Genomic DNA, 27,854 nt, shown 5'->3' with positions numbered 1-27,854 from the left:
CAGGAGAATCAGGCTGAATATAGAAAGTTCAGAGGGGAAGTGAAAAAGGAAATAAAAGGGGCAAAGAGAGAGTATGAGAACAGACTGGCAGCCAACATAAAAGGGAATCCAAAAGTCTCCTATAGGCACATAAATAGTAAATGGGTAGTAAGAGGAGGGGTTGTCCCGATTAGGGATCAAAAAGGAGATCTACTTATTGGGGGGAATGGCTGAGGTACTAAATGAGTACTTTGCATCTGTCTTTACCAAGGAAGAAGATGCTGCCAAAATCACAGTAAAAGCGGAGGTAATTGAGATACTGGATTGAAAAAGAGGTACTAGAAAGGCTGGCTGTACTCAAAGTAGATAAATCACCCGGTCCAGATGGGATGCATCCAAGGTTGCTGAGGGAAGTAAGGATGGAAATTGCGGAGGTACTGGCTATAATCTTCCAATCATCCTTAGATACGGTACCAGAGGTCTGGAGAATTGCAAATGTTACCCCCTTGTTCAAAAAAGGGTGTAAGGATAAACCCAGCAACAACAGGCTAGACAGTTTAACCTCAGTAGTGGAGAAACTTTTAGAAATGATAATCCGGGACAAAATTAACAATCACTTGGATAAGTGTGGATTAATTAAGGAAAGCCAGCACGGATTTGTTAAAGGCAAATCATGTTTAACTAACTTGATTGAGTTTTTTGATGAGGTAACAGAGAGGGTCGATAAGGGCAATGCAGTTGATGTGGTGTAGATGGATTTCCAGGCATTTGATAAAGTTCCAAATAATAGGCTTGTCATCAAAGTTGGACCTCTTGGAATAAAAAGGGCAGTGGCAGCATGGATACGAAATTGGCTAAGTGACAGGAAACAGAGAGTAGTGGTGAACGATTGTTTTTCAGACTGGAGGAAGGTATACAGTGTTGTTCCCCAGGGGTTGGTACTAGGACCACTGCTTTTTTTGATATACATTAATGACTTGTACAATTTAAAAATTTGCAGATTACACAAAACTTGGAAGTGTAGTGAACAGTGAGGAGGATAGTGACAGATTTCAAGAGGACATAGACAGGCTGGTGGAATGGGCAAGACACGTGGCAGATGAAATTTAACGCAGAAAAGTGCAAGGTGATACATTTTGGTAGGAAGAATGAGGAGAGGCAATATAAACTAAAGGGTACAATTCTAAAAGGGGTACAGGAACAGAGAGATCTGGGGATATATGCGCACAAATCGTTGAAAGTGGCAGGGCAGGTTGAGAAAGCGATTAAAAAAGCATACGGAATCCTGGGCTTTATCAATAGAGGCATAGAGTACAAAAGCAAGAAAATCATGATGAACCTTTATAAAACACTAGTTTGACCACAACTGGACTACTGTGTCCAGTTCTGGGCACCGCACTTTAGGAAGGATGTGAAGGCCTTAGAGAGGGTGCAGAAGAGATTTACTAGAATGATTTCAGGGATGAGGGACTTTAGTTATGTGGATAGACTGGAGAAGCTGGGGTTGTTCTCATTGGAACAGAGACGGTTGCGAGGAGATTTGATCGAGGTATTCAAAATCATGAAGGGTCTAGACAGTGTAGATAGAGAGAAACTGTTTCCATTGGTGGAAGGGTCAAGAACCAGAGGACATAGATTTAAGGTGATTGGCAAAAGAACCAAAAGCAACATGAGGAAAAACTTTTTTATGTAACTAGTGGCTATGATCTGGAATGTGTTGCCTGAAAGGGTGGTGGAGGCAGATTCAATCATGGCTTTCAAAAGGGAATTGGATAAATACTTGAAGGGAAAAAATTTGCAGGGCTATGGGGAAAGGGCGGAGGGATGGGACTAGCTAGATTGTTCTTGCAGAGAGCTGGCACAGACTCGGCGGGCCGAATGGCCTCCTTCCATGCTGTAACCTTTCTATGATTCTATATTTAGACAATAATGACTAACTGTAGCAAGCATTGTGGGAGCTGGGTCTGAAGGGAAACAATAGTGTTGATGGTTTAAATATCACAGAAAGTAAAAGGCTTACTTTTGGCACTGGTATCCCCACAAGTTTGCAGCTGATTGTTACAGGTGATCCTTCAACGACTCGGAAATGTTTGAGTTTCTTGTCGAAGATTGGTGCGATGCACTTCCCTGTAGGAATATCCTCATGTTGTATTTCGTCATCAGATTCGTCCACAGGAGTTCTCTCCAAGCGAAATTCAATTTCATTCATCAGTCTTTGTTCAAAGCCGGACACCCTGTATTCCTAGAAACAGAGATTTCCCACACACATTAATACCCTGAAACACTTATTGTATGGATGCAATTGAGGAATAAGGCAGAATTTTGAGCTGAAGAACTGTAGTAAAATCCAGGCTGTTGGGAAAAAAGCAATAGCATTTGTGGCTAAGGCAGCATAGCAAGAAAGATTGCATGCTAAGTGCTGAGAAGGCCGACACAGTAACAAACTGACCACAACTTTAAAGGTACAAGGTAGGACTATGAGTAACAGAGAGCACAGAACAGCTGTAGAGCAGAAACAGCAACTTTTATATGCTACAATACAACTGCTTTGGCAGACATGGCAACTCTAGACAGGTGTACAATGGTTGACAATGAATCTGCTTATGGCCAGTGTATTCTTAATAATGAAAACAATCTGTCAGTTCTTGATATATTTAAGGTAACTGAACATGTACCTTGCAGCTTTTGCATACATTTGTTATATATAAAAATGGAATCAAATGTTAGTATTAACTGACAAACTGAAATATAAGTTTAGATTTGCCAAGGATCTCAGTTAGCTGCTGTATCTTTTCTTTATTTCACATATAAAAGGATTCAAATGAAGAAGCAGCTAAGACACTAACAATGAACAACAAATAGTCAAACTCCTATTAAGCTGCAGATGTTAAAAGCTTTAAGCCTGCTATGCATATTGTATTATCTCTGTCCAGATGCTTTCAAAGCACAAACTGTTGGCTAGAACTGACTGACTGCATTGTTTCATCGCCAAAACCATAAATCTATAGATTTTAAATCATATGTCTGAATTTCAAAAAAGTTTGTATATGTTAGACAACTTGGTCAAATTGAGTTAAAAAGTAAAGTTTGAATAGGAACATTTTAGAAAATAGTTATTGTAAAGGACTATATCACTGTGCCTTTTCTCTGTGTAGGACAATCTTTTCTGGGTTACACTATTCTAGACACTTGATGAGCCTACTCAATCTTAATAGTGAAATATTTAATGTTAAAATAAGTTTATAAATCAGCTTCCATGATAAATGCAAATTTACTTTTTTCCAAATTTATAGCAGTTTAAAATTAAAAATTTTTGACCTGAAGTAATTTCTTTCCTGCTGCAGTATTTCTTGTTTGAAACAAACATTAAGGATTTCTGTAATAAAAACAGCAGCTCCAAACCTTTACTTTCAAACAGGTAAGGAGATCACGCTGGTGGAACTATTGTTCACTCTCTGCCCATCCCATCTCACAACAAAGCACAAGCAGCACAGTGTCACTGATATCACCACGTGGACTGATGAGGGGGGAAGGAGCAGTGTGAATAAAGGCATATGAAAGCACAGAGCAAGAAAAGAGCATTAGGTTCTCTGTTTCCAGTCCATGCTCAATCCACCTTATCTTGGAGACTATCCCACCCATTTAATCTCCCGAGGGAAAATTCTGTATACAGATAAGTGAGCAAAATTCCAGAATATGCCTCTGTCTCCACATTTCCACTATTTAATCCAGGAGAATCTTGTCTGCGAAAGGCAGCAGCACAAGAGCCACTGGCCTGGAAATTGCACTGAGTGGCAAATGGATGTTGCCGCCACTCGTAAGTAACTAACTCACCCACAAACTTTTTGCGGGCTTCTGGGCGCCAACTTGCTTTAATGGAGACCTGTAAGAAGTGCAGGCGTCTTTCCCGGGCTTCTCTGAGCTGTGCACGCGGGGAAAGGATCGCTCTCTCCCCTCAACCAATAGCTGGAAGCATCATTGACAAGCCGCGCAGTCAGAACCAGGAAGTGAAAGCCACTTTCACACAAGCCACGCAGACTAAGAATCGGGAAGTGTCAGGTAGATCAATAAATTCTCTATAAAATTAGTTAGAGAAAGTGAAATAAAGAGAGGGTAAGACTAAAAGACAGGCAAAAGGGACAGAAAGAATAAGTAAAAAATAATAATTTTAAATTTAAAATTTTTTTTTTAGATATCCCCAGCAACAACTAATATCGGGAGGATTGAGACTCCACAGTTTTAAAAGTTAATTTTCAGTGTCAGAGAGGTTGTCTGGCAGTCATTAATACTTACCATGCCATTAAAGGTAGTTTAGACCTAAAAAAACCAGCGTGCTTTTTTATGGAGAGATTAGTTTGTTTCCAGTCGGTGACATCTCTTTAACGCAAAGCTTTCAAACGAGCAGGGCAAATGGTAGAGCAATTTCCAGATTTCTGCGTTTGACTGCGCATGCACGCTCACCGGAACTTGCTGTTCCATTTGCCCTGAAATAACGGTGAGCCCTGTTAGCATCGCCGTTATTTCATGAGCTATTTCCAGGCCACTATATTCCATGGAATATTTGAGCCTCTCAAACTTTGCTTGTTCTTTTCCCCATATCTGTTTCTTTTTCTTCCTTTTCCAACCCTTCTAAAGTGTTTGCGTGACTTTCCAGTTCTGATAACGAGTCCTACTTAAACAACAATCTGTCTTTCTCCATGCAGATCTGCTGTGCATTTCCAGCATTTTCCCCATCTCCGTAACTTCCAATCCTGTTCCCAGCCAGATATTTTGAAGGGGTTATTCATTGTCTGTTTCACATGTAAGCTACTCTGTGAAACCAAACCATCTCATCTCACAATCTAATCTTAAATCTTGCTTGTGCTTGTTAAGTTTAAAGCCATGTCCTCCAGTTCTCCAAGCAACCTCATAAAGGAGAAAAATGATGAACAGAGCATAAGTGGTAGAGCAGGAGAGGTGTGCAAAGTTATGAACAAATAGGTTGGTTATGAAAAGGTGTTTAAAGGTGGAGAAAAAGGAAGTGAGGTGGAGGGGCTTGGGGTCAGTGTTACAGAGAGTGGTGCAATGGAGGAAGGGGTGGGGGGAATGCACAGGAGGTCAGAGTTATAGGGAACAAAGGGCCCAGGATGGGAAATAAGTGTGCAGGAGGTCACGGAGTTATGGTGGGATAGGGCTATGGAGGGATTCGGAAATAAAGATGAGGATTTTGAAATCGATGCATTGGGGAATAGAGAGCCAGTGTAGACCAGCGAAGCTTGAGATGGGGATGATAGGTAACTACAATATTGTATAGTTTAATTTATCAGTCAGTGACAGGATTACTACACTAGAGAATTCTGTTGTTAGTTTTAGGATCGAACTTTCATGGTGCATTTTGAACCAATGTGAAGAAAAGGTTCTTTTGAAAAGAGAAAGCAGATCAGAAGACAGTCAGATAAATTTAGCAGGTGTAAAGAAATTAAACAGCAAGACAGCATGCAACATTTGACTAATGACCACTGAGGGGGCTCAGGCAAGCAACATTGCAATTGCAGGATTGAAGGCTCCCCAAAGATTTCATCTCCAAAAGACAGCTTCACTCTTCATGACCATGAGCTGCAACATTGATTCCTCATGCAGTTGGCAGCAATGTGCCCGAACACCACATCTAGTAATGTAGAAAAGAATGATGAGATACGGTTCTGAAAATAAAGAAGAAATAGTAAAACGTGGCTTTGGACTTAACCTGTTGTTGACCAAGACTGTTGCGAGTTGATTCGATCAGATATTTAAAATCCTGCAGGGGTAAAAAGAGTTTAATAAATGTCTGAATCTAAATGCTTTAAATTTGATAAAAACAAGAACCGAGCCCTTGGATCATGGGGAACCTTCATTGGGAATCTGTAAATAAGTAAGAACAATAGATAGATGCACAGATGGATGGGGTAGGTGGATGGACAACTGGTTAGATTGGATTGGATGGATGAACGTATAGATAGATGGATAAATGCATGTATTGGATGTATCCATCGATAGAAAGGTGGGTAGACTGGATGGATGGGTGGATAGACTGGATGGATTGGGTTGATGAATAGATTGATGGATGGATGAATTGGATAGATGGATGGGTGGGATGGATGGATTGGATGGAAGGCATGGATGGATGGATTGGCTGGGTGGATAGCTTGTATGCATGGATTGGGTGGATGGATTGGAAGAATTTGACAGATGAATTAGACTGGTGGATGGAAGGAAAGAGTAGAAAGGTGGATTGGATGATTGGACGGATGGATGACTCGGATTGGTTGGATGGATTTGAAGGATGACTTAGATGGGTGGATTGAATGCGTCGATAGATGAATGGGTGGATTGGATCGATGGGTGAATGGGTGGATTGGATCGATGGGTGAATGGGTGGATTGGATCGATGGGTGAATGGGTGGATTGGATCGATGGGTGAATGGGTGGATTGGATCGATGGGTGAATGGGTGGATTGGATCGATGGGTGAATGGGTGGATTGGATCGATGGGTGAATGGGTGGATTGGATCAATGGGTGAATGGGTGGATTGGATCGATGGGTGAATGGGTGGATTGGATCGATGGATGAATGGGTGGATTGGATCGATGGGTGAATGGGTGGATTGGATCGATGGGTGAATGGGTGGATTGGATCGATGGGTGAATGGGTGGATTGGATCGATGGATGAATGGGTGGATTGGATCGATGGGTGAATGGGTGGATTGGATCGATGGGTGAATGGGTGGATTGGATCAATGGGTGAATGGGTGGATTGGATCGATGGGTGAATGGGTGGATTGGATCGATGGGTGAATGGGTGGATTGGATCGATGGGTGAATGGGTGGATTGGATCAATGGGTGAATGGGTGGATTGGATCGATGGATGAATGGGTGGATTGGATCGATGGGTGAATGGGTGGATTGGATCGATGGATGAATGGGTGGATTGGATCGATAGATGAATGGGTGGAATGGATCGATGGATGAATGGGTGGATTGGATCGATAGATGAATGGGTGGAATGGATCGATGGATGAATGGGTGGATTGGATCGATAGATGAATGGGTGGAATGGATCGATGGGTGAATGGGTGGATTGGATCGATGGGTGAATGGGTGGATTGGATCGATGGGTGAATGGGTGGATTGGATTGATGGGTGAATGGGTGGATTGGATCGATGGGTGAATGGGTGGATTGGATCGATGGGTGAATGGGTGGATTGGATTGATGGGTGAATGGGTGGATTGGATCGATGGGTGAATGGGTGGATTGGATCGATGGGTGAATGGGTGGATTGGATCGATAGATGAATGGGTGGATTGGATCGATAGATGAATGGGTGGATTGGATCGATAGATGAATGGGTGGAATGGATCGATGGATGAATGGGTGGATTGGATCGATGGGTGAATGGGTGGATTGGATCGATAGATGAATGGGTGGAATGGATCGATGGGTGAATGGGTGGATTGGATCGATAGATGAATGGGTGGAATGGATCGATGGATGAATGGGTGGATTGGATCGATAGATGAATGGGTGGAATGGATCGATGGATGAATGGGTGGATTGGATCGATAGATGAATGGGTGGATTGGATCGATGGATGAATGGGTGGATTGGATCGATGGGTGAATGGGTGGATTGGATCGATGGATGAATGGGTGGATTGGATCGATGGATGAATGGGTGGATTGGATCGATGGGTGAATGGGTGGATTGGATCGATAGATGAATGGGTGGATTGGATCGATGGGTGAATGGGTGGATTGGATCGATGGGTGAATGGGTGGATTGGATCGATGGGTGAATGGGTGGATTGGATCGATGGGTGAATGGGTGGATTGGATCGATGGGTGAATGGGTGGATTGGATCGATGGGTGAATGGGTGGATTGGATCGATGGGTGAATGGGTGGATTGGATCGATGGGTGAATGGGTGGATTGGATCGATGGGTGAATGGGTGGATTGGATCGATGGATGAATGGGTGGATTGGATCGATAGATGAATGGGTGGATTGGATCGATGGGTGAATGGGTGGATTGGATCAATGGGTGAATGGGTGGATTGGATCGATGGGTGAATGGGTGGATTGGATCGATGGGTGAATGGGTGGATTGGATCGATGGGTGAATGGGTGGATTGGATCGATGGGTGAATGGGTGGATTGGATCGATGGATGAATGGGTGGATTGGATCGATGGGTGAATGGGTGGATTGGATCGATGGATGAATGGGTGGATTGGATCGATGGGTGAATGGGTGGATTGGATCGATGGGTGAATGGGTGGATTGGATCGATGGGTGAATGGGTGGATTGGATCGATGGGTGAATGGGTGGATTGGATCGATGGGTGAATGGGCGGATTGGATCGATGGGTGAATGGGCGGATTGGATCGATGGATGAATGGGTGGATTGGATCGATGGGTGAATGGGTGGATTGGATCGATAGATGAATGGGTGGATTGGATCGATAGATGAATGGGTGGATTGGATCGATGGGTGAATGGGTGGATTGGATCGATAGATGAATGGGTGGATTGGATCGATGGGTGAATGGGTGGATTGGATCGATAGATGAATGGGTGGATTGGATCGATGGATGAATGGGTGGATTGGATCGATAGATGAATGGGTGGATTGGATCGATGGGTGAATGGGTGGATTGGATCGATGGGTGAATGGGTGGATTGGATCGATAGATGAATGGGTGGATTGGATCGATGGGTGAATGGGTGGATTGGATCGATGGGTGAATGGGTGGATTGGATCGATAGATGAATGGGTGGATTGGATCGATAGATGAATGGGTGGATTGGATCGATAGATGAATGGGTGGATTGGATCGATAGATGAATGGGTGGATTGGATCGATGGATGAATGGGTGGATTGGATCGATAGATGAATGGGTGGATTGGATCGATGGGTGAATGGGTGGATTGGATCGATGGGTGAATGGGTGGATTGGATCGATGGGTGAATGGGTGGATTGGATCGATGGATGAATGGGTGGATTGGATCGATGGGTGAATGGGTGGATTGGATCGATGGGTGAATGGGTGGATTGGATCGATGGGTGAATGGGCGGATTGGATCGATGGGTGAATGGGCGGATTGGATCGATGGATGAATGGGTGGATTGGATCGATGGGTGAATGGGTGGATTGGATCGATGGGTGAATGGGTGGATTGGATCGATGGGTGAATGGGTGGATTGGATCGATGGGTGAATGGGTGGATTGGATCGATGGGTGAATGGGTGGATTGGATCGATGGGTGAATGGGTGGATTGGATCGATGGGTGAATGGGTGGATTGGATCGATGGGTGAATGGGTGGATTGGATCGATAGATGAATGGGTGGATTGGATCGATGGGTGAATGGGTGGATTGGATCGATGGATGAATGGGTGGATTGGATCGATGGATGAATGGGTGGATTGGATCGATGGGTGAATGGGTGGATTGGATCGATAGATGAATGGGTGGATTGGATCGATGGGTGAATGGGTGGATTGGATCGATAGATGAATGGGTGGATTGGATCGATAGATGAATGGGTGGATTGGATCGATGGATGAATGGGTGGATTGGATCGATAGATGAATGGGTGGATTGGATCGATAGATGAATGGGTGGATTGGATCGATGGATGAATGGGTGGATTGGATCGATGGGTGAATGGGTGGATTGGATCGATAGATGAATGGGTGGATTGGATCGATGGGTGAATGGGTGGATTGGATCGATAGATGAATGGGTGGATTGGATCGATGGATGTTGGGTGGATTGGATCGATGGGTGAATGGGTGGATTGGATCGATGGGTGAATGGGTGGATTGGATCGATAGATGAATGGGTGGATTGGATCGATGGGTGAATGGGTGGATTGGATCGATAGATGAATGGGTGGATTGGATCGATGGGTGAATGGGTGGATTGGATCGATAGATGAATGGGTGGATTGGATCGATGGGTGAATGGGTGGATTGGATCGATGGGTGAATGGGTGGATTGGATCGATGGGTGAATGGGTGGATTGGATCGATAGATGAATGGGTGGATTGGATCGATGGATGAATGGGCGGATTGGATCGATGGGTGAATGGGTGGATTGGATCGATGGGTGAATGGGTGGATTGGATCGATGGGTGAATGGGTGGATTGGATCGATGGGTGAATGGGTGGATTGGATCGATAGATGAATGGGTGGATTGGATCGATGGGTGAATGGGTGGATTGGATCGATGGATGAATGGGTGGATTGGATCGATGGATGAATGGGTGGATTGGATCGATGGATGAATGGGTGGATTGGATCGATGGGTGAATGGGTGGATTGGATCGATGGGTGAATGGGTGGATTGGATCGATGGGTGAATGGGTGGATTGGATCGATGGGTGAATGGGTGGATTGGATCGATGGGTGAATGGGTGGATTGGATCGATGGGTGAATGGGTGGATTGGATCGATGGATGAATGGGCGGATTGGATCGATGGGTGAATGGGCGGATTGGATCGATGGGTGAATGGGTGGATTGGATCGATAGCTGAATGGGTGGATTGGATCGATGGGTGAATGGGCGGATTGGATCGATAGATGAATGGGTGGATTGGATCGATGGATGAATGGGTGGATTGGATCGATGGGTGAATGGGTGGATTGGATCGATGGATGAATGGGTGGATTGGATCGATGGGTGAATGGGTGGATTGGATCGATGGGTGAATGGGTGGATTGGATCGATGGGTGAATGGGTGGATTGGATCGATGGGTGAATGGGTGGATTGGATCGATGGGTGAATGGGTGGATTGGATCGATGGATGAATGGGTGGATTGGATCGATGGATGTTGGGTGGATTGGATCGATGGGTGAATGGGTGGATTGGATCGATGGATGAATGGGTGGATTGGATCGATGGAAGAATGGGTGGATTGGATCGATGGGTGAATGGGTGGATTGGATCGATGGGTGAATGGGTGGATTGGATCGATGGATGAATGGGTGGATTGGATCGATAGATGAATGGGTGGATTGGATCGATGGGTGAATGGGCGGATTGGATCGATGGGTGAATGGGTGGATTGGATCGATGGGTGAATGGGTGGATTGGATCGATGGATGAATGGGTGGATTGGATCGATGGGTGAATGGGTGGATTGGATCGATGGGTGAATGGGCGGATTGGATCGATGGGTGAATGGGTGGATTGGATCGATGGGTGAATGGGTGGATTGGATCGATGGATGAATGGGTGGATTGGATCGATGGGTGAATGGGTGGATTGGATCGATGGATGAATGGGTGGATTGGATCGATGGATGAATGGGTGGATTGGATCGATGGGTGAATGGGTGGATTGGATCGATGGGTGAATGGGTGGATTGGATCGATGGATGAATGGGTGGATTGGATCGATGGGTGAATGGGTGGATTGGATCGATGGATGAATGGGTGGATTGGATCGATGGGTGAATGGGTGGATTGGATCGATGGGTGAATGGGTGGATTGGATCGATGGGTGAATGGGTGGATTGGATCGATGGGTGAATGGGTGGATTGGATCGATGGGTGAATGGGTGGATTGGATCGATGGGTGAATGGGTGGATTGGATCGATGGATGAATGGGTGGATTGGATCGATGGGTGAATGGGTGGATTGGATCGATGGGTGAATGGGTGGATTGGATCGATGGGTGAATGGGTGGATTGGATCGATGGGTGAATGGGTGGATTGGATCGATAGATGAATGGGTGGATTGGATCGATGGGTGAATGGGTGGATTGGATCGATGGATGAATGGGTGGATTGGATCGATGGGTGAATGGGTGGATTGGATCGATGGATGAATGGGTGGATTGGATCGATGGATGTTGGGTGGATTGGATCGATGGGTGAATGGGTGGATTGGATCGATGGGTGAATGGGTGGATTGGATCGATGGGTGAATGGGTGGATTGGATCGATGGATGAATGGGTGGATTGGATCAATGGGTGAATGGGTGGATTGGATCGATGGATGAATGGGTGGATTGGATCGATAGATGAATGGGTGGATTCGATCGATGGATGAATGGGTGGATTGGATCGATGGATGAATGGGTGGATTGGATCAATGGGTGAATGGGTGGATTGGATCGATGGATGAATGGGTGGATTGGATCAATGGGTGAATGGGTGGATTGGATCGATGGATGAATGGGTGGATTGGATCGATAGATGAATGGGTGGATTGGATCGATGGGTGAATGGGTGGATTGGATCGATGGATGAATGGGTGGATTGGATCGATGGGTGAATGGGTGGATTGGATCGATAGATGAATGGGTGGATTGGATCGATGGGTGAATGGGTGGATTGGATCAATGGGTGAATGGGTGGATTGGATCAATGGGTGAATGGGTGGATTGGATCGATTGATGAATGGGTGGATTGGATCGATAGATGAATGGGTGGATTGGATCGATAGATGAATGGGTGGATTGGATCGATGGATGAATGGGTGGATTGGATCGATGGATGAATGGGTGGATTGGATCGATGGGTGAATGGGTGGATTGGATCGATGGGTGAATGGGTGGATTGGATCAATGGGTGAATGGGTGGATTGGATCGATAGATGAATGGGTGGATTGGATCGATGGGTGAATGGGTGGATTGGATCAATGGGTGAATGGGTGGATTGGATCGATAGATGAATGGGTGGATTGGATCGATGGGTGAATGGGTGGATTGGATCAATGGGTGAATGGGTGGATTGGATCGATAGATGAATGGGTGGATTGGATCGATAGATGAATGGGTGGATTGGATCGATGGGTGAATGGGTGGATTGGATCGATAGATGAATGGGTGGATTGGATCGATGGATGAATGGGTGGATTGGATCGATGGGTGAATGGGTGGATTGGATCGATGGGTGAATGGGTGGATTGGATCGATGGGTGAATGGGTGGATTGGATCGATGGGTGAATGGGTGGATTGGATCGATGGATGAATGGGTGGATTGGATCGATGGGTGAATGGGTGGATTGGATCGATGGGTGAATGGGTGGATTGGATCGATGGGTGAATGGGTGGATTGGATCGATGGGTGAATGGGTGGATTGGATCGATGGGTGAATGGGTGGATTGGATCGATAGATGAATGGGTGGATTGGATCGATGGGTGAATGGGTGGATTGGATCGATGGGTGAATGGGTGGATTGGATCGATAGATGAATGGGTGGATTGGATCGATAGATGAATGGGTGGATTGGATCGATAGATGAATGGGTGGATTGGATCGATGGGTGAATGGGTGGATTGGATCGATGGGTGAATGGGTGGATTGGATCGATAGATGAATGGGTGGATTGGATCGATGGATGAATGGGTGGATTGGATCGATGGGTGAATGGGTGGATTGGATCGATAGATGAATGGGTGGATTGGATCGATGGGTGAATGAGTGGATTGGATCGATGGGTGAATGGGTGGATTGGATCGATGGATGAATGGGTGGATTGGATCGATGGATGAATGGGTGGATTGGATCAATGGGTGAATGGGTGGATTGGATCGATGGATGAATGGGTGGATTGGATCGATGGATGAATGGGTGGATTGGATCAATGGGTGAATGGGTGGATTGGATCGATGGATGAATGGGTGGATTGGATCGATGGATGAATGGGTGGATTGGATCGATGGATGAATGGGTGGATTGGATCGATGGGTGAATGGGTGGATTGGATCGATGGGTGAATGGGTGGATTGGATCGATGGGTGAATGGGTGGATTGGATCGATGGGTGAATGGGTGGATTGGATCGATGGATGAATGGGTGGATTGGATCGATGGGTGAATGGGTGGATTGGATCGATGGGTGAATGGGTGGATTGGATCGATGGGTGAATGGGTGGATTGGATCGATGGGTGAATGGGTGGATTGGATCGATGGATGAATGGGTGGATTGGATCGATGGGTGAATGGGTGGATTGGATCGATGGGTGAATGGGTGGATTGGATCGATGGGTGAATGGGTGGATTGGATCGATGGGTGAATGGGTGGATTGGATCGATGGGTGAATGGGTGGATTGGATCGATGGATGAATGGGTGGATTGGATCGATGGGTGAATGGGTGGATTGGATCGATGGATGAATGGGTGGATTGGATCGATGGATGAATGGGTGGATTGGATCGATAGATGAATGGGTGGATTGGATCGATGGGTGAATGGGTGGATTGGATCGATAGATGAATGGGTGGATTGGATCGATAGATGAATGGGTGGATTGGATCGATGGGTGAATGGGTGGATTGGATCGATGGGTGAATGGGTGGATTGGATCGATAGATGAATGGGTGGATTGGATCGATGGGTGAATGGGTGGATTGGATCGATGGGTGAATGGGTGGATTGGATCGATAGATGAATGGGTGGATTGGATCGATAGATGAATGGGTGGATTGGATCGATGGGTGAATGGGTGGATTGGATCGATGGGTGAATGGGTGGATTGGATCGATGGGTGAATGGGTGGATTGGATCGATGGGTGAATGGGTGGATTGGATCGATGGGTGAATGGGTGGATTGGATCGATGGGTGAATGGGTGGATTGGATCGATGGGTGAATGGGTGGATTGGATCAATGGGTGAATGGGTGGATTGGATCGATGGGTGAATGGGTGGATTGGATCGATAGATGAATGGGTGGATTGGATCGATAGATGAATGGGTGGATTGGATCGATGGGTGAATGGGTGGATTGGATCGATAGATGAATGGGTGGATTGGATCGATGGGTGAATGGGTGGATTGGATCGATGGGTGAATGGGTGGATTGGATCGATAGATGAATGGGTGGATTGGATCGATGGGTGAATGGGTGGATTGGATCGATAGATGAATGGGTGGATTGGATCGATAGATGAATGGGTGGATTGGATCGATGGGTGAATGGGTGGATTGGATCGATAGATGAATGGGTGGATTGGATCGATAGATGAATGGGTGGATTGGATCGATGGATGAATGGGTGGATTGGATCGATGGGTGAATGGGTGGATTGGATCGATGGATGAATGGGTGGATTGGATCGATGGGTGAATGGGTGGATTGGATCGATAGATGAATGGGTGGATTGGATCGATAGATGAATGGGTGGATTGGATCGATAGATGAATGGGTGGATTGGATCGATGGATGAATGGGTGGATTGGATCGATAGATGAATGGGTGGATTGGATCGATAGATGAATGGGCGGATTGGATCGATGGGTGAATGGGTGGATTGGATCGATAGATGAATGGGTGGATTGGATCGATGGATGAATGAGTGGATTGGATCGATAGATGAATGGGTGGATTGGATCGATGGGTGAATGGGTGGATTGGATCGATGGGTGAATGGGTGGATTGGATCGATGGGTGAATGGGTGGATTGGATCGATGGATGAATGGGTGGATTGGATCGATGGGTGAATGGGTGGATTGGATCGATGGGTGAATGGGTGGATTGGATCGATGGGTGAATGGGTGGATTGGATCAATGGGTGAATGGGTGGATTGGATCGACGGGTGAATGGGTGGATTGGATCGATGGGTGAATGGGTGGATTGGATCGATGGGTGAATGGGTGGATTGGATCGATAGATGAATGGGTGGATTGGATCGATGGGTGAATGGGTGGATTGGATCGATGGGTGAATGGGTGGATTGGATCGATAGATGAATGGGTGGATTGGATCGATAGATGAATGGGTGGATTGGATCGATGGGTGAATGGGTGGATTGGATCGATGGGTGAATGGGTGGATTGGATCGATGGGTGAATGGGTGGATTGGATCGATGGGTGAATGGGTGGATTGGATCGATGGGTGAATGGGTGGATTGGATCGATAGATGAATGGGTGGATTGGATCGATGGATGAATGGGTGGATTGGATCGATAGATGAATGGGTGGATTGGATCGATGGATGAATGGGTGGATTGGATCGATAGATGAATGGGTGGATTGGATCGATGGATGAATGGGTGGATTGGATCGATAGATGAATGGGTGGATTTAATCGATGGATGAATGGGTGGATTGGATCGATGGATGAATGAGTGGATTGGATCGATAGATGAATGGGTGGATTGGATCGATAGATGAATGGGTGGATTTGATCGATGGATGAATGGGTGGATTGGATCGATGGATGAATGGGTGGATTGGATCGATGGGTGAATGGGTGGATTGGATCGATGGGTGAATGGGTGGATTGGATCGATGGGTGAATGGGTGGATTGGATCGATGGGTGAATGGGTGGATTGGATCGATGGGTGAATGGGTGGATTGGATCGATGGATGAATGGGTGGATTGGATCGATGGATGAATGGGTGGATTGGATCGATGGGTGAATGGGTGGATTGGATCGATGGGTGAATGGGTGGATTGGATCGATGGGTGAATGGGTGGATTGGATCGATGGGTGAATGGGTGGATTGGATCGATGGGTGAATGGGTGGATTGGATCGATGGGTGAATGGGTGGATTGGATCGATGGATGAATGGGTGGATTGGATCGATAGATGAATGGGTAGATTTGATCGATGGATGAATGGGTGGATTGGATCGATGGATGAATGAGTGGATTGGATCGATGGATGAATGGGTGGATTGGATCGATGGATGAATGGGTGGATTGGATCGATGGGTGAATGGGTGGATTGGATCGATGGGTGAATGGGTGGATTGGATCGATGGATGAATGGGTGGATTGGATCGATGGGTGAATGGGTGGATTGGATCGATGGGTGAATGGGTGGATTGGATCGATGGATGAATGGGTGGATTGGATCGATAGATGAATGGGTGGATTGGATCGATGGGTGAATGGGTGGATTGGATCGATGGATGAATGGGTGGATTGGATCGATGGGTGAATGGGTGGATTGGATCGATGGGTGAATGGGTGGATTGGATCGATGGGTGAATGGGTGGATTGGATCGATGGATGAATGGGTGGATTGGATCGATGGGTGAATGGGTGGATTGGATCGATGGATGAATGGGTGGATTGGATCGATGGATGAATGGGTGGATTGGATCGATAGATGAATGGGTGGATTGGATCGATGGATGAATGGGTGGATTGGATCGATGGGTGAATGGGTGGATTGGATCGATGGATGAATGGGTGGATTGGATCGATGGATGAATGGGTGGATTGGATCGATAGATGAATGGGTGGATTGGATCGATGGGTGAATGGGTGGATTGGATCGATGGATGAATGGGTGGATTGGATCGATGGATGAATGGGTGGATTGGATCGATGGATGAATGGGTGGATTGGATCGATGGGTGAATGGGTGGATTGGATCGATAGATGAATGGGTGGATTGGATCGATGGGTGAATGGGTGGATTGGATCGATGGGTGAATGGGTGGATTGGATCGATGGGTGAATGGGTGGATTGGATCGATGGGTGAATGGGTGGATTGGATCGATGGGTGAATGGGTGGATTGGATCGATGGGTGAATGGGTGGATTGGATCGATGGGTGAATGGGTGGATTGGATCGATGGGTGAATGGGTGGATTGGATCGATAGATGAATGGGTGGATTGGATCGATGGGTGAATGGGTGGATTGGATCGATGGGTGAATGGGTGGATTGGATCGATGGATGAATGGGTGGATTGGATCGATAGATGAATGGGTGGATTGGATCGATGGATGAATGAGTGGATTGGATCGATGGGTGAATGGGTGGATTGGATCGATGGATGAATGGGTGGATTGGATCGATGGGTGAATGGGTGGATTGGATCGATAGATGAATGGGTGGATTGGATCGATGGATGAATGAGTGGATTGGATCGATGGGTGAATGGGTGGATTGGATCGATGGATGAATGAGTGGATTGGATCGATGGATGAATGGGTGGATTGGATCGATGGGTGAATGGGTGGATTGGATCGATGGGTGAATGGGTGGATTGGATCGATAGATGAATGGGTGGATTGGATCGATAGATGAATGGGTGGATTGGATCGATGGATGAATGGGTGGATTGGATCGATAGATGAATGGGTGGATTGGATCGATGGGTGAATGGGTGGATTGGATCGATGGGTGAATGGGTGGATTGGATCGATAGATGAATGGGTGGATTGGATCGATGGGTGAATGGGTGGATTGGATCGATGGGTGAATGGGTGGATTGGATCGATGGATGAATGGGTGGATTGGATCGATGGGTGAATGGGTGGATTGGATCGATGGGTGAATGGGTGGATTGGATCGATGGATGAATGGGTGGATTGGATCGATGGGTGAATGGGTGGATTGGATCGATGGGTGAATGGGTGGATTGGATCGATAGATGAATGGGTGGATTGGATCGATAGATGAATGGGTGGATTGGATCGATAGATGAATGGGTGGATTGGATCGATAGATGAATGGGTGGATTGGATCGATGGATGAATGGGTGGATTGGATCGATAGATGAATGGGTGGATTGGATCGATGGGTGAATGGGTGGATTGGATCGATGGATGAATGGGTGGATTGGATCGATGGATGAATGGGTGGATTGGATCGATGGGTGAATGGGTGGATTGGATCGATGGATGAATGGGTGGATTGGATCGATGGATGAATGGGTGGATTGGATCAATGGGTGAATGGGTGGATTGGATCGATGGGTGAATGGGTGGATTGGATCGATGGATGAATGGGTGGATTGGATCGATGGGTGAATGGGTGGATTGGATCGATGGATGAATGGGTGGATTGGATCGATAGATGAATGGGTGGATTGGATCGATAGATGAATGGGTGGATTGGATCGATGGGTGAATGGGTGGATTGGATCGATGGATGAATGGGTGGATTGGATCGATGGATGAATGGGTGGATTGGATCGATAGATGAATGGGTGGATTGGATCGATGGGTGAATGGGTGGATTGGATCGATGGATGAATGGGTGGATTGGATCGATGGGTGAATGGGTGGATTGGATCGATGGATGAATGGGTGGATTGGATCGATGGGTGAATGGGTGGATTGGATCGATGGATGAATGGGTGGATTGGATCGATGGATGAATGGGTGGATTGGATCGATAGATGAATGGGTGGATTGGATCGATGGGTGAATGGGTGGATTGGATCGATGGGTGAATGGGTGGATTGGATCGATGGGTGAATGGGTGGATTGGATCGATAGATGAATGGGTGGATTGGATCGATGGGTGAATGGGCGGATTGGATCGATGGGTGAATGGGTGGATTGGATCGATAGATGAATGGGTGGATTGGATCGATAGATGAATGGGTGGATTGGATCGATGGATGAATGGGTGGATTGGATCGATGGATGAATGGGTGGATTGGATCGATGGGTGAATGGGTGGATTGGATCGATGGATGAATGGGTGGATTGGATCGATGGATGAATGGGTGGATTGGATCGATGGATGAATGGGTGGATTGGATCGATGGATGAATGGGTGGATTGGATCGATGGATGAATGGGTGGATTGGATCGATGGGTGAATGGGTGGATTGGATCGATGGGTGAATGGGTGGATTGGATCGATGGGTGAATGGGTGGATTGGATCGATGGATGAATGGGTGGATTGGATCGATGGATGAATGGGTGGATTGGATCGATGGGTGAATGGGTGGATTGGATCGATGGGTGAATGGGTGGATTGGATCGATGGATGAATGGGTGGATTGGATCGATGGGTGAATGGGTGGATTGGATCGATAGATGAATGGGTGGATTGGATCGATAGATGAATGGGCGGATTGGATCGATGGGTGAATGGGTGGATTGGATCGATAGATGAATGGGTGGATTGGATCGATAGATGAATGGGTGGATTGGATCGATGGATGAATGGGTGGATTGGATCGATGGATGAATGGGTGGATTGGATCGATGGGTGAATGGGTGGATTGGATCGATGGATGAATGGGTGGATTGGATCGATGGGTGAATGGGTGGATTGGATCGATGGGTGAATGGGTGGATTGGATCGATGGGTGAATGGGTGGATTGGATCGATGGATGAATGGGTGGATTGGATCGATGGGTGAATGGGTGGATTGGATCGATGGGTGAATGGGTGGATTGGATCGATGGATGAATGGGTGGATTGGATCGATGGGTGAATGGGTGGATTGGATCGATAGATGAATGGGTGGATTGGATCGATAGATGAATGGGCGGATTGGATCGATGGGTGAATGGGTGGATTGGATCGATAGATGAATGGGTGGATTGGATCGATAGATGAATGGGTGGATTGGATCGATGGATGAATGGGTGGATTGGATCGATGGATGAATGGGTGGATTGGATCAATGGGTGAATGGGTGGATTGGATCGATGGGTGAATGGGTGGATTGGATCGATGGATGAATGGGTGGATTGGATCGATGGGTGAATGGGTGGATTGGATCGATAGATGAATGGGTGGATTGGATCGATGGGTGAATGGGTGGATTGGATCGATGGGTGAATGAGTGGATTGGATCGATGGATGAATGAGTGGATTGGATCGATAGATGAATGGGTGGATTGGATCGATGGGTGAATGGGTGGATTGGATCGATGGGTGAATGGGTGGATTGGATCGATGGGTGAATGGGTGGATTGGATCGATGGATGAATGGGTGGATTGGATCGATGGATGAATGGGTGGATTGGATCGATGGATGAATGAGTGGATTGGATCGATAGATGAATGGGTGGATTGGATCGATGGGTGAATGGGTGGATTGGATCGATGGGTGAATGGGTGGATTGGATCGATGGGTGAATGGGTGGATTGGATCGATGGGTGAATGGGTGGATTGGATCGATGGGTGAATGGGTGGATTGGATCGATGGATGAATGGGTGGATTGGATCGATGGGTGAATGGGTGGATTGGATCGATGGATGAATGGGTGGATTGGATCGATGGGTGAATGGGTGGATTGGATCGATGGGTGAATGGGTGGATTGGATCGATGGGTGAATGGGTGGATTGGATCGATGGATGAATGGGTGGATTGGATCGATGGATGAATGAGTGGATTGGATCGATGGATGAATGGGTGGATTGGATCGATGGGTGAATGGGTGGATTGGATCGATGGATGAATGGGTGGATTGGATCGATGGATGAATGGGTGGATTGGATCGATAGATGAATGGGTGGATTGGATCGATGGATGTTGGGTGGATTGGATCGATGGGTGAATGGGTGGATTGGATCGATGGATGAATGGGTGGATTGGATCGATGGGTGAATGGGTGGATTGGATCGATGGGTGAATGGGTGGATTGGATCGATGGGTGAATGGGTGGATTGGATCGATGGGTGAATGGGTGGATTGGATCGATGGATGAATGGGTGGATTGGATCGATGGATGAATGGGTGGATTGGATCGATAGATGAATGGGTGGATTGGATCGATGGATGTTGGGTGGATTGGATCGATAGATGAATGGGTGGATTGGATCGATGGGTGAATGGGTGGATTGGATCGATGGATGAATGGGTGGATTGGATCGATAGATGAATGGGTGGATTGGATCGATGGATGAATGAGTGGATTGGATCGATGGATGAATGGGTGGATTGGATCGATAGATGAATGGGTGGATTGGATCGATGGATGTTGGGTGGATTGGATCGATGGGTGAATGGGTGGATTGGATCGATGGATGAATGGGTGGATTGGATCGATGGATGAATGGGTGGATTGGATCGATGGGTGAATGGGTGGATTGGATCGATGGGTGAATGGGTGGATTGGATCGATGGGTGAATGGGTGGATTGGATCGATGGGTGAATGGGTGGATTGGATCGATGGGTGAATGGGTGGATTGGATCGATGGGTGAATGGGTGGATTGGATCGATGGGTGAATGGGTGGATTGGATCGATGGATGAATGGGTGGATTGGATCGATGGGTGAATGGGTGGATTGGATCGATGGGTGAATGGGTGGATTGGATCGATGGGTGAATGGGTGGATTGGATCGATGGGTGAATGGGTGGATTGGATCGATGGATGAATGGGTGGATTGGATCGATGGGTGAATGGGTGGATTGGATCGATGGGTGAATGGGTGGATTTGATCGATTGATGAATGGGTGGATTGGATCGATGGGTGAATGGGTGGATTGGATCGATGGGTGAATGGGTGGATTTGATCGATTGATGAATGGGTGGATTGGATCGATGGGTGAATGGGTGGATTGGATCGATGGGTGAATGGGTGGATTGGATCGATGGGTGAATGGGTGGATTGGATCGATGGGTGAATGGGTGGATTGGATCGATGGGTGAATGGGTGGATTGGATCGATGGGTGAATGGGTGGATTGGATCGATAGATGAATGGGTGGATTGGATCGATGGGTGAATGGGTGGATTGGATCGATGGATGAATGGGTGGATTGGATCGATGGGTGAATGGGTGGATTGGATCGATGGGTGAATGGGTGGATTGGATCGATGGATGAATGGGTGGATTGGATCGATGGATGAATGGGTGGATTGGATCGATGGGTGAATGGGTGGATTGGATCGATGGGTGAATGGGTGGATTGGATCGATAGATGAATGGGTGGATTGGATCGATGGGTGAATGGGTGGATTGGATCGATGGATGAATGGGTGGATTGGATCGATGGGTGAATGGGTGGATTGGATCGATGGATGAATGGGTGGATTGGATCGATGGGTGAATGGGTGGATTGGATCGATGGGTGAATGGGTGGATTGGATCGATGGGTGAATGAGTGGATTGGATCGATGGGTGAATGGGTGGATTGGATCGATGGATGAATGGGTGGATTGGATCGATGGGTGAATGGGTGGATTGGATCGATGGGTGAATGGGTGGATTGGATCGATGGGTGAATGGGTGGATTGGATCGATGGGTGAATGAGTGGATTGGATCGATAGATGAATGGGTGGATTGGATCGATGGATGAATGGGTGGATTGGATCGATGGGTGAATGGGTGGATTGGATCGATGGGTGAATGAGTGGATTGGATCGATGGGTGAATGGGTGGATTGGATCGATGGGTGAATGAGTGGATTGGATCGATGGGTGAATGGGTGGATTGGATCGATGGGTGAATGGGTGGATTGGATCGATGGATTGGAATGATAGCTTGGATAAATTGATGGATTCATTCGATTAGTGGATTGGATGGGCGGATGAATTGGAAGGGTGGATTGAATGGATGGACGCATTGATGGATTGGATACATGGCTTGGACAGATAAATGGATAGCTGTGATAAATTAATGAATTGGCTCGATCCAGTTGGATCCTACCATGCTCAGCTTGTGCAATGTAATGGATGTGACAGCCAATCATCACATATTCAGACAATATTTAATTCTTTTTAAATTTTCAGAGACAACTTTCGAATAGAAACATTACATTCCGTTTGTCTTAAGCCTAGACTCCAAGTCCACACATCGGGTTATTGGAGGCTTTCTGTGGGATTGCCAAAATGAAAAAGTCTAGTCATTTCATACAAAAAGCAGGTGGTCGTGTTTTACGATCTCAGTACACACTGCATGGTGAGTACGATGATTTTAAGTGAAGTTACATTAATGGTGCTTCATTTCATATGGTGCAGATTAGATCCGAATGCAATGAACAGATGTTAAATATTTTAATGCAACACCCTAAACATTCACTCCCTCCACCACCTGCGCACAGTGGCTGCAGTGTGCACCATCCACAGGATGCACTGCAGCAACTCGCTAAGGTTTCTTCGACAGCACCTCCCAAACCCACGACCTCTACCACCTAGAAGGACAAGAGCAGCAGGCACATGGGAACAACACCACCTGCACGTTCCCCTCCAAGTCACACACCATCCCGACTTGGAAATATATCGCTGTTCCCTCATTGTCGCTGGGTCAAAATCCTGGAACTCCCTTCCTAACAGCACTGTGGGAGAACCTTCATCACTCAGACTGCAGCGGTTCAAGAAGGCGGCTCACCGCCACCTTCTCAAGGGTAATTAGGGATGGGCAATAAATGCTGACCTTGCCAACGACGTCCACATCCCATGAACGAATAAAAAAAATGTCCATCTAACTAATTCAATAGTTTGCTGATGACTTGTTAAATGTTAATCACAGCAATTGAGTATTTTCAAATGGAATTGATTCAAATAGTATTGATCAGCAAACAAAGGAGAGACGAAGAAACAGAAGTGAGAAAGGGGCATTGTACCTGTAATGCTGCAATATCCTCTACCTCATCAAAATTAGAGATTGATGGAGAATTTGGTCCAAGAGTTCTGTGGGCCATTCTTTTAAAATCTAAAAGTCGCACCGTCATGTTTGTTTTTTATGATGTAAGCAGAGAAGCAAGGGAACTGCATTTGTAAATATTCCCAGGAGTAACTTCAAATGTTCTCACATTAGGGAGTTAAAACATTATTCTGTTGATGCATAAGGACAGTTCACAAAATATTGATGAAGCTGGAATTTTAAATATATTTTCAGTTTCAATACAGCAAGAAAATTCTTCGATGCCCTCTGTGCAGAAATATCTTACCTGCTGCCCAGTTTGGAAAACATCGTCTTTGAAGCGTAACTTTCTGTCTAAGTCATATATGACAGCATCCTTGCTGTCACGTAATTCATCATCGGTGGATGTCCGAGGGGATTTGAGCACTTTCTTCAAGATACCTTGTGGAGGGCTGTGTGATTAAATAAAAAGTGGCACTTTGTAACATTAGTACAACATTTAAACAAGGAATATTATTTAATTTGTAACACAACCTAGATATAATATATTCCAAGATAAATTATTAATTTGGCACCAGTTGGCAACAGGATGGTGCAGATGGTCAGCCTCTGCAGCCTGAGTTTCAATCCAGCCCCAGAGTAATGGGACTGAAGTCTCTTGCCTCTACCAACTGTTAGAATCCTTTGTGAAATGAGTTAAGTGATTCCCAGTGTATGTTGTCCCACTTCACAAAATTGCCCACAATTAGCAACTATTAGCAATCTTACTCAGAAAGGCCATACAGATGGTTGGTGTTGGAGGCACAAAAGTCAACACTGGTCCAGCAAGGTGTTGCTATTTTTTGGTTGAGGCAGAGTACAGAGAACTTTATTCTGCATCTAACCTAGGAATGCTAGAAGGTAACACTGGGAGACAAAGTTGGAAAATTGTTCCACTCCCCAACCCTCCCTCACCTCAATGAGCAGAAGATTTCACCATCTTGACAGTGGCTTAGCAGTTATGTCTGATCTGAACAATGTGATTCATTTCACTGGATTATTCATGTATAAATTTACATCAAAATAAAACCACAGTTAAACATGTTGTTGAAGGTTAGATCTTTCATTAGATAGTGTATATACCTCATCAAAGTCATAGTAAAAGGCATCCATGATCTGATTTGGTAACCATTATATGTGGCTGCATTCGGATAATAAAGTCAAGTACTCAAAACATAATGAAATTGTAATGTGGTCTATGGTATAAATAGTAACCTAGAAAGTCTGGTATTTTGGGAGACAAATCTGGGACAGCAGGTGTCGGGGGGGGCTGCAGGAATTCTGGCTGGAGCCTGTTTCTGCCGGGTTTCTGTCCATTCAGATTGTCCGCAAAGACAAATTCTGATCGGCCCGCCCCTCCCCACTTCGTCCTGATGTTGTGACATTCCCCCCCCCTCGCAACTGGCAGGATACTGGGCTCCCCCCGAAATCTCACCTGTTCTGCCTCCTGTACAGCCAGCGGTATTGTCTGCATGAAGCAGGTATGTGGGCCGTACAAAGCCGTAAGTAGGGCCCACAATGCTATTTCCAAACAGCAATCAAACCGAGATCAGACAGGCAGAACGGCAAAGGTGGGAATTTTAATAAATTTCTGGCTCTTTAACCACTTCGGCTTGTGATTCCCTCACAAGGTGACGCTCCAAGATCCTGGAGGTCCATGGAGCAGGGACCCTACTAGCACTGTCAATGGTGCAGGTGGCCACCTCTTATGTTCAAATTACCCGAAACCCTGGGATTGGGGCATGGTAAAGGTGAGGGCTGATTGGCCAACTGAAGTCTCACCCCACACACCCACCATACATCACCGGGATGGAAGTTTCTAGGTTGGTAACTCCTTTTAAAAATTCTCATCTTGATAATCAATGTGTTGGAGGAATGGTGTTGGGGGAATGGAAATCTTCTCATTTCAGGCAGCCAGTGTTACCGTTAAGCACTGCCTGCTCAGGTACAGCATGGCCAGGTGCAGAGTCAAGCTCCTTTCTGCCCCCACAATGGCTCTAAGCTCCAGTCTCAGAAAAGCGCCCCCTACTGCACGAGTGTCACAAGTTGCCCATTTTTCCTCCGAATGCAACTGCCAATTAGTGCTAGTTTTGTGACTATTCAACTCAATTGAAAAAGCTTCAACTCATTTCATATAGAACCCTTACAGGCAGCAGACAGAGACCATGTCCATCTCATCAGTCTGGGCTAGATTCAAACCTAGGTCTCAGAAGTAAAGAATTAGACCTGGATTTTGCAATGGGTGCACCTCCAGTGGGGCAGGATACCCCCTGACCCTGGTTATATTGCTGGCCCTGGGGTCATTTGCTTACAGTAGGTGACCGCTGACCTCTGCTGAGGAGTTGCGCCAGACTAGGGGCGGAGACTTACTGTGGCAGGCCTCGGGAGCGGAAGAAAGAAGGCAGCCTGAAAATGTTGTTTCATGTTAAACATTTTTCTTGATGTTGATGGGGCCTGTGCACTGCTGTGCTCTGAGAGTGCTTTCACAGGATCTACTTTATTTGAACCCTAAAGGCCTCCTGCATCGACCAGTTAACACTGACGCTGGGCCTTAACAGGTGGCAGATATAGATGGGCAAATTTCAGGCTGCTGTGACTCGCTCATTAAGAATGGGTGGGGGGGGAGGGAGGTGAGGACACAGCAAGACATATCCTCAACCAGGTTTATGCCCACGCCTGCCCCAGATCCACCAAAAAAATCAGGGTGACAGGTGAAAAATCTAGCCTCTAGTGTCTAACACATTGCACCACTCAGTTCCCTTATAGAGTAGATTTAAAGGAAAGAGCTTTAACTTCCCATGCCCAAATCTCCCCACCTAACTGCCACAGTAGTGATATGTTTTTTGTAACTGTCACTTACATTGTTGGAGCACTCCTGGGAAGGCCCATGGCGTTGGTAGATGGTGCAGTAGGCAATGATGGTAATACAGAGCTGAGGAAAGCCACTGGGTTCTGAACTGGACTAGGGCAGGAGCTGCCAATATTAATGGAAGTTGGCGATACAACCCGAGGCTGAGAATTTAGCAGAGGAGGAACAGGGGGAGAAGTGGCTCCCTCAGCTGTACTCCTGACGTAGTAATTGTGTGAGAGTGGAGACGGCAAACTCTTACTGGGATAGATAACAGGATGCTGCAACGTTGGTGTGAGTGGAAATCCAAAGTAATTTTCTTCGCCATGCTGCTTCTCTGCCTTTTGAGATATTGCACTCACCATAGGCACAGGAGAAAGTGAGGGGGAATAACTTCTGACAGCAGCTGGCACAACATTCTGAGCAGCAATGAACTGCTTTGGCCGGGCATAATTAAATGCCTGGGGCGCGGTGTTTTTTGGTATTGGTGACCTGCTAGATGGGGATGGCTGCACGGACGGATGAGGAGCAGAATTGACAACATTCATGGTGGATGGAGACTCAGGTGGAAGGGTGGTGAGCTGGGACGGGGACGGAGGCTGCTGTAGGATCGCTTCTTGCTGTTGTTCAAGCAGGACCTGGTTGTGTAGTTGTTGCAACTGGACTGGATCACTGCACATAGAACAGGAGAAAA

General features: G+C 46.6%; 1 protein-coding gene across 5 annotated transcripts in view; it reads right to left on the bottom strand.

Annotated features, from left to right (window-relative positions):
* The window catches only part of mypn (myopalladin), a 441,574-nt gene that overhangs the window by 54,351 nt on the left and 359,369 nt on the right, over positions 1–27,854 (bottom strand). For all 5 annotated transcript variants that reach the window (XR_010966743.1, XR_010966742.1, XM_068002628.1 and 2 more), the window contains exons 11-13: positions 27,173–27,832; positions 24,581–24,725; positions 2,000–2,221 (exon numbers count right to left, since the gene is read on the bottom strand). Coding sequence is in view for 3 of the 5 variants with exons in the window: in XM_068002628.1 (XP_067858729.1) it covers positions 2,000–2,221; positions 24,581–24,725; positions 27,173–27,832 (1,027 nt within the window). In the remaining 2 variants the exon portion in view is untranslated. The remainder of the gene's footprint in view (positions 1–1,999; positions 2,222–24,580; positions 24,726–27,172; positions 27,833–27,854) is intronic.

This window comes from Heptranchias perlo, chromosome 21, assembly GCF_035084215.1.
Source record: "Heptranchias perlo isolate sHepPer1 chromosome 21, sHepPer1.hap1, whole genome shotgun sequence".
Taxonomy (NCBI): Eukaryota; Metazoa; Chordata; class Chondrichthyes; order Hexanchiformes; family Hexanchidae; genus Heptranchias; species Heptranchias perlo.
The sequence above is the reverse complement of the archived record's forward strand: the minus strand, read 5'-3'. Positions and strand labels throughout refer to the sequence as shown.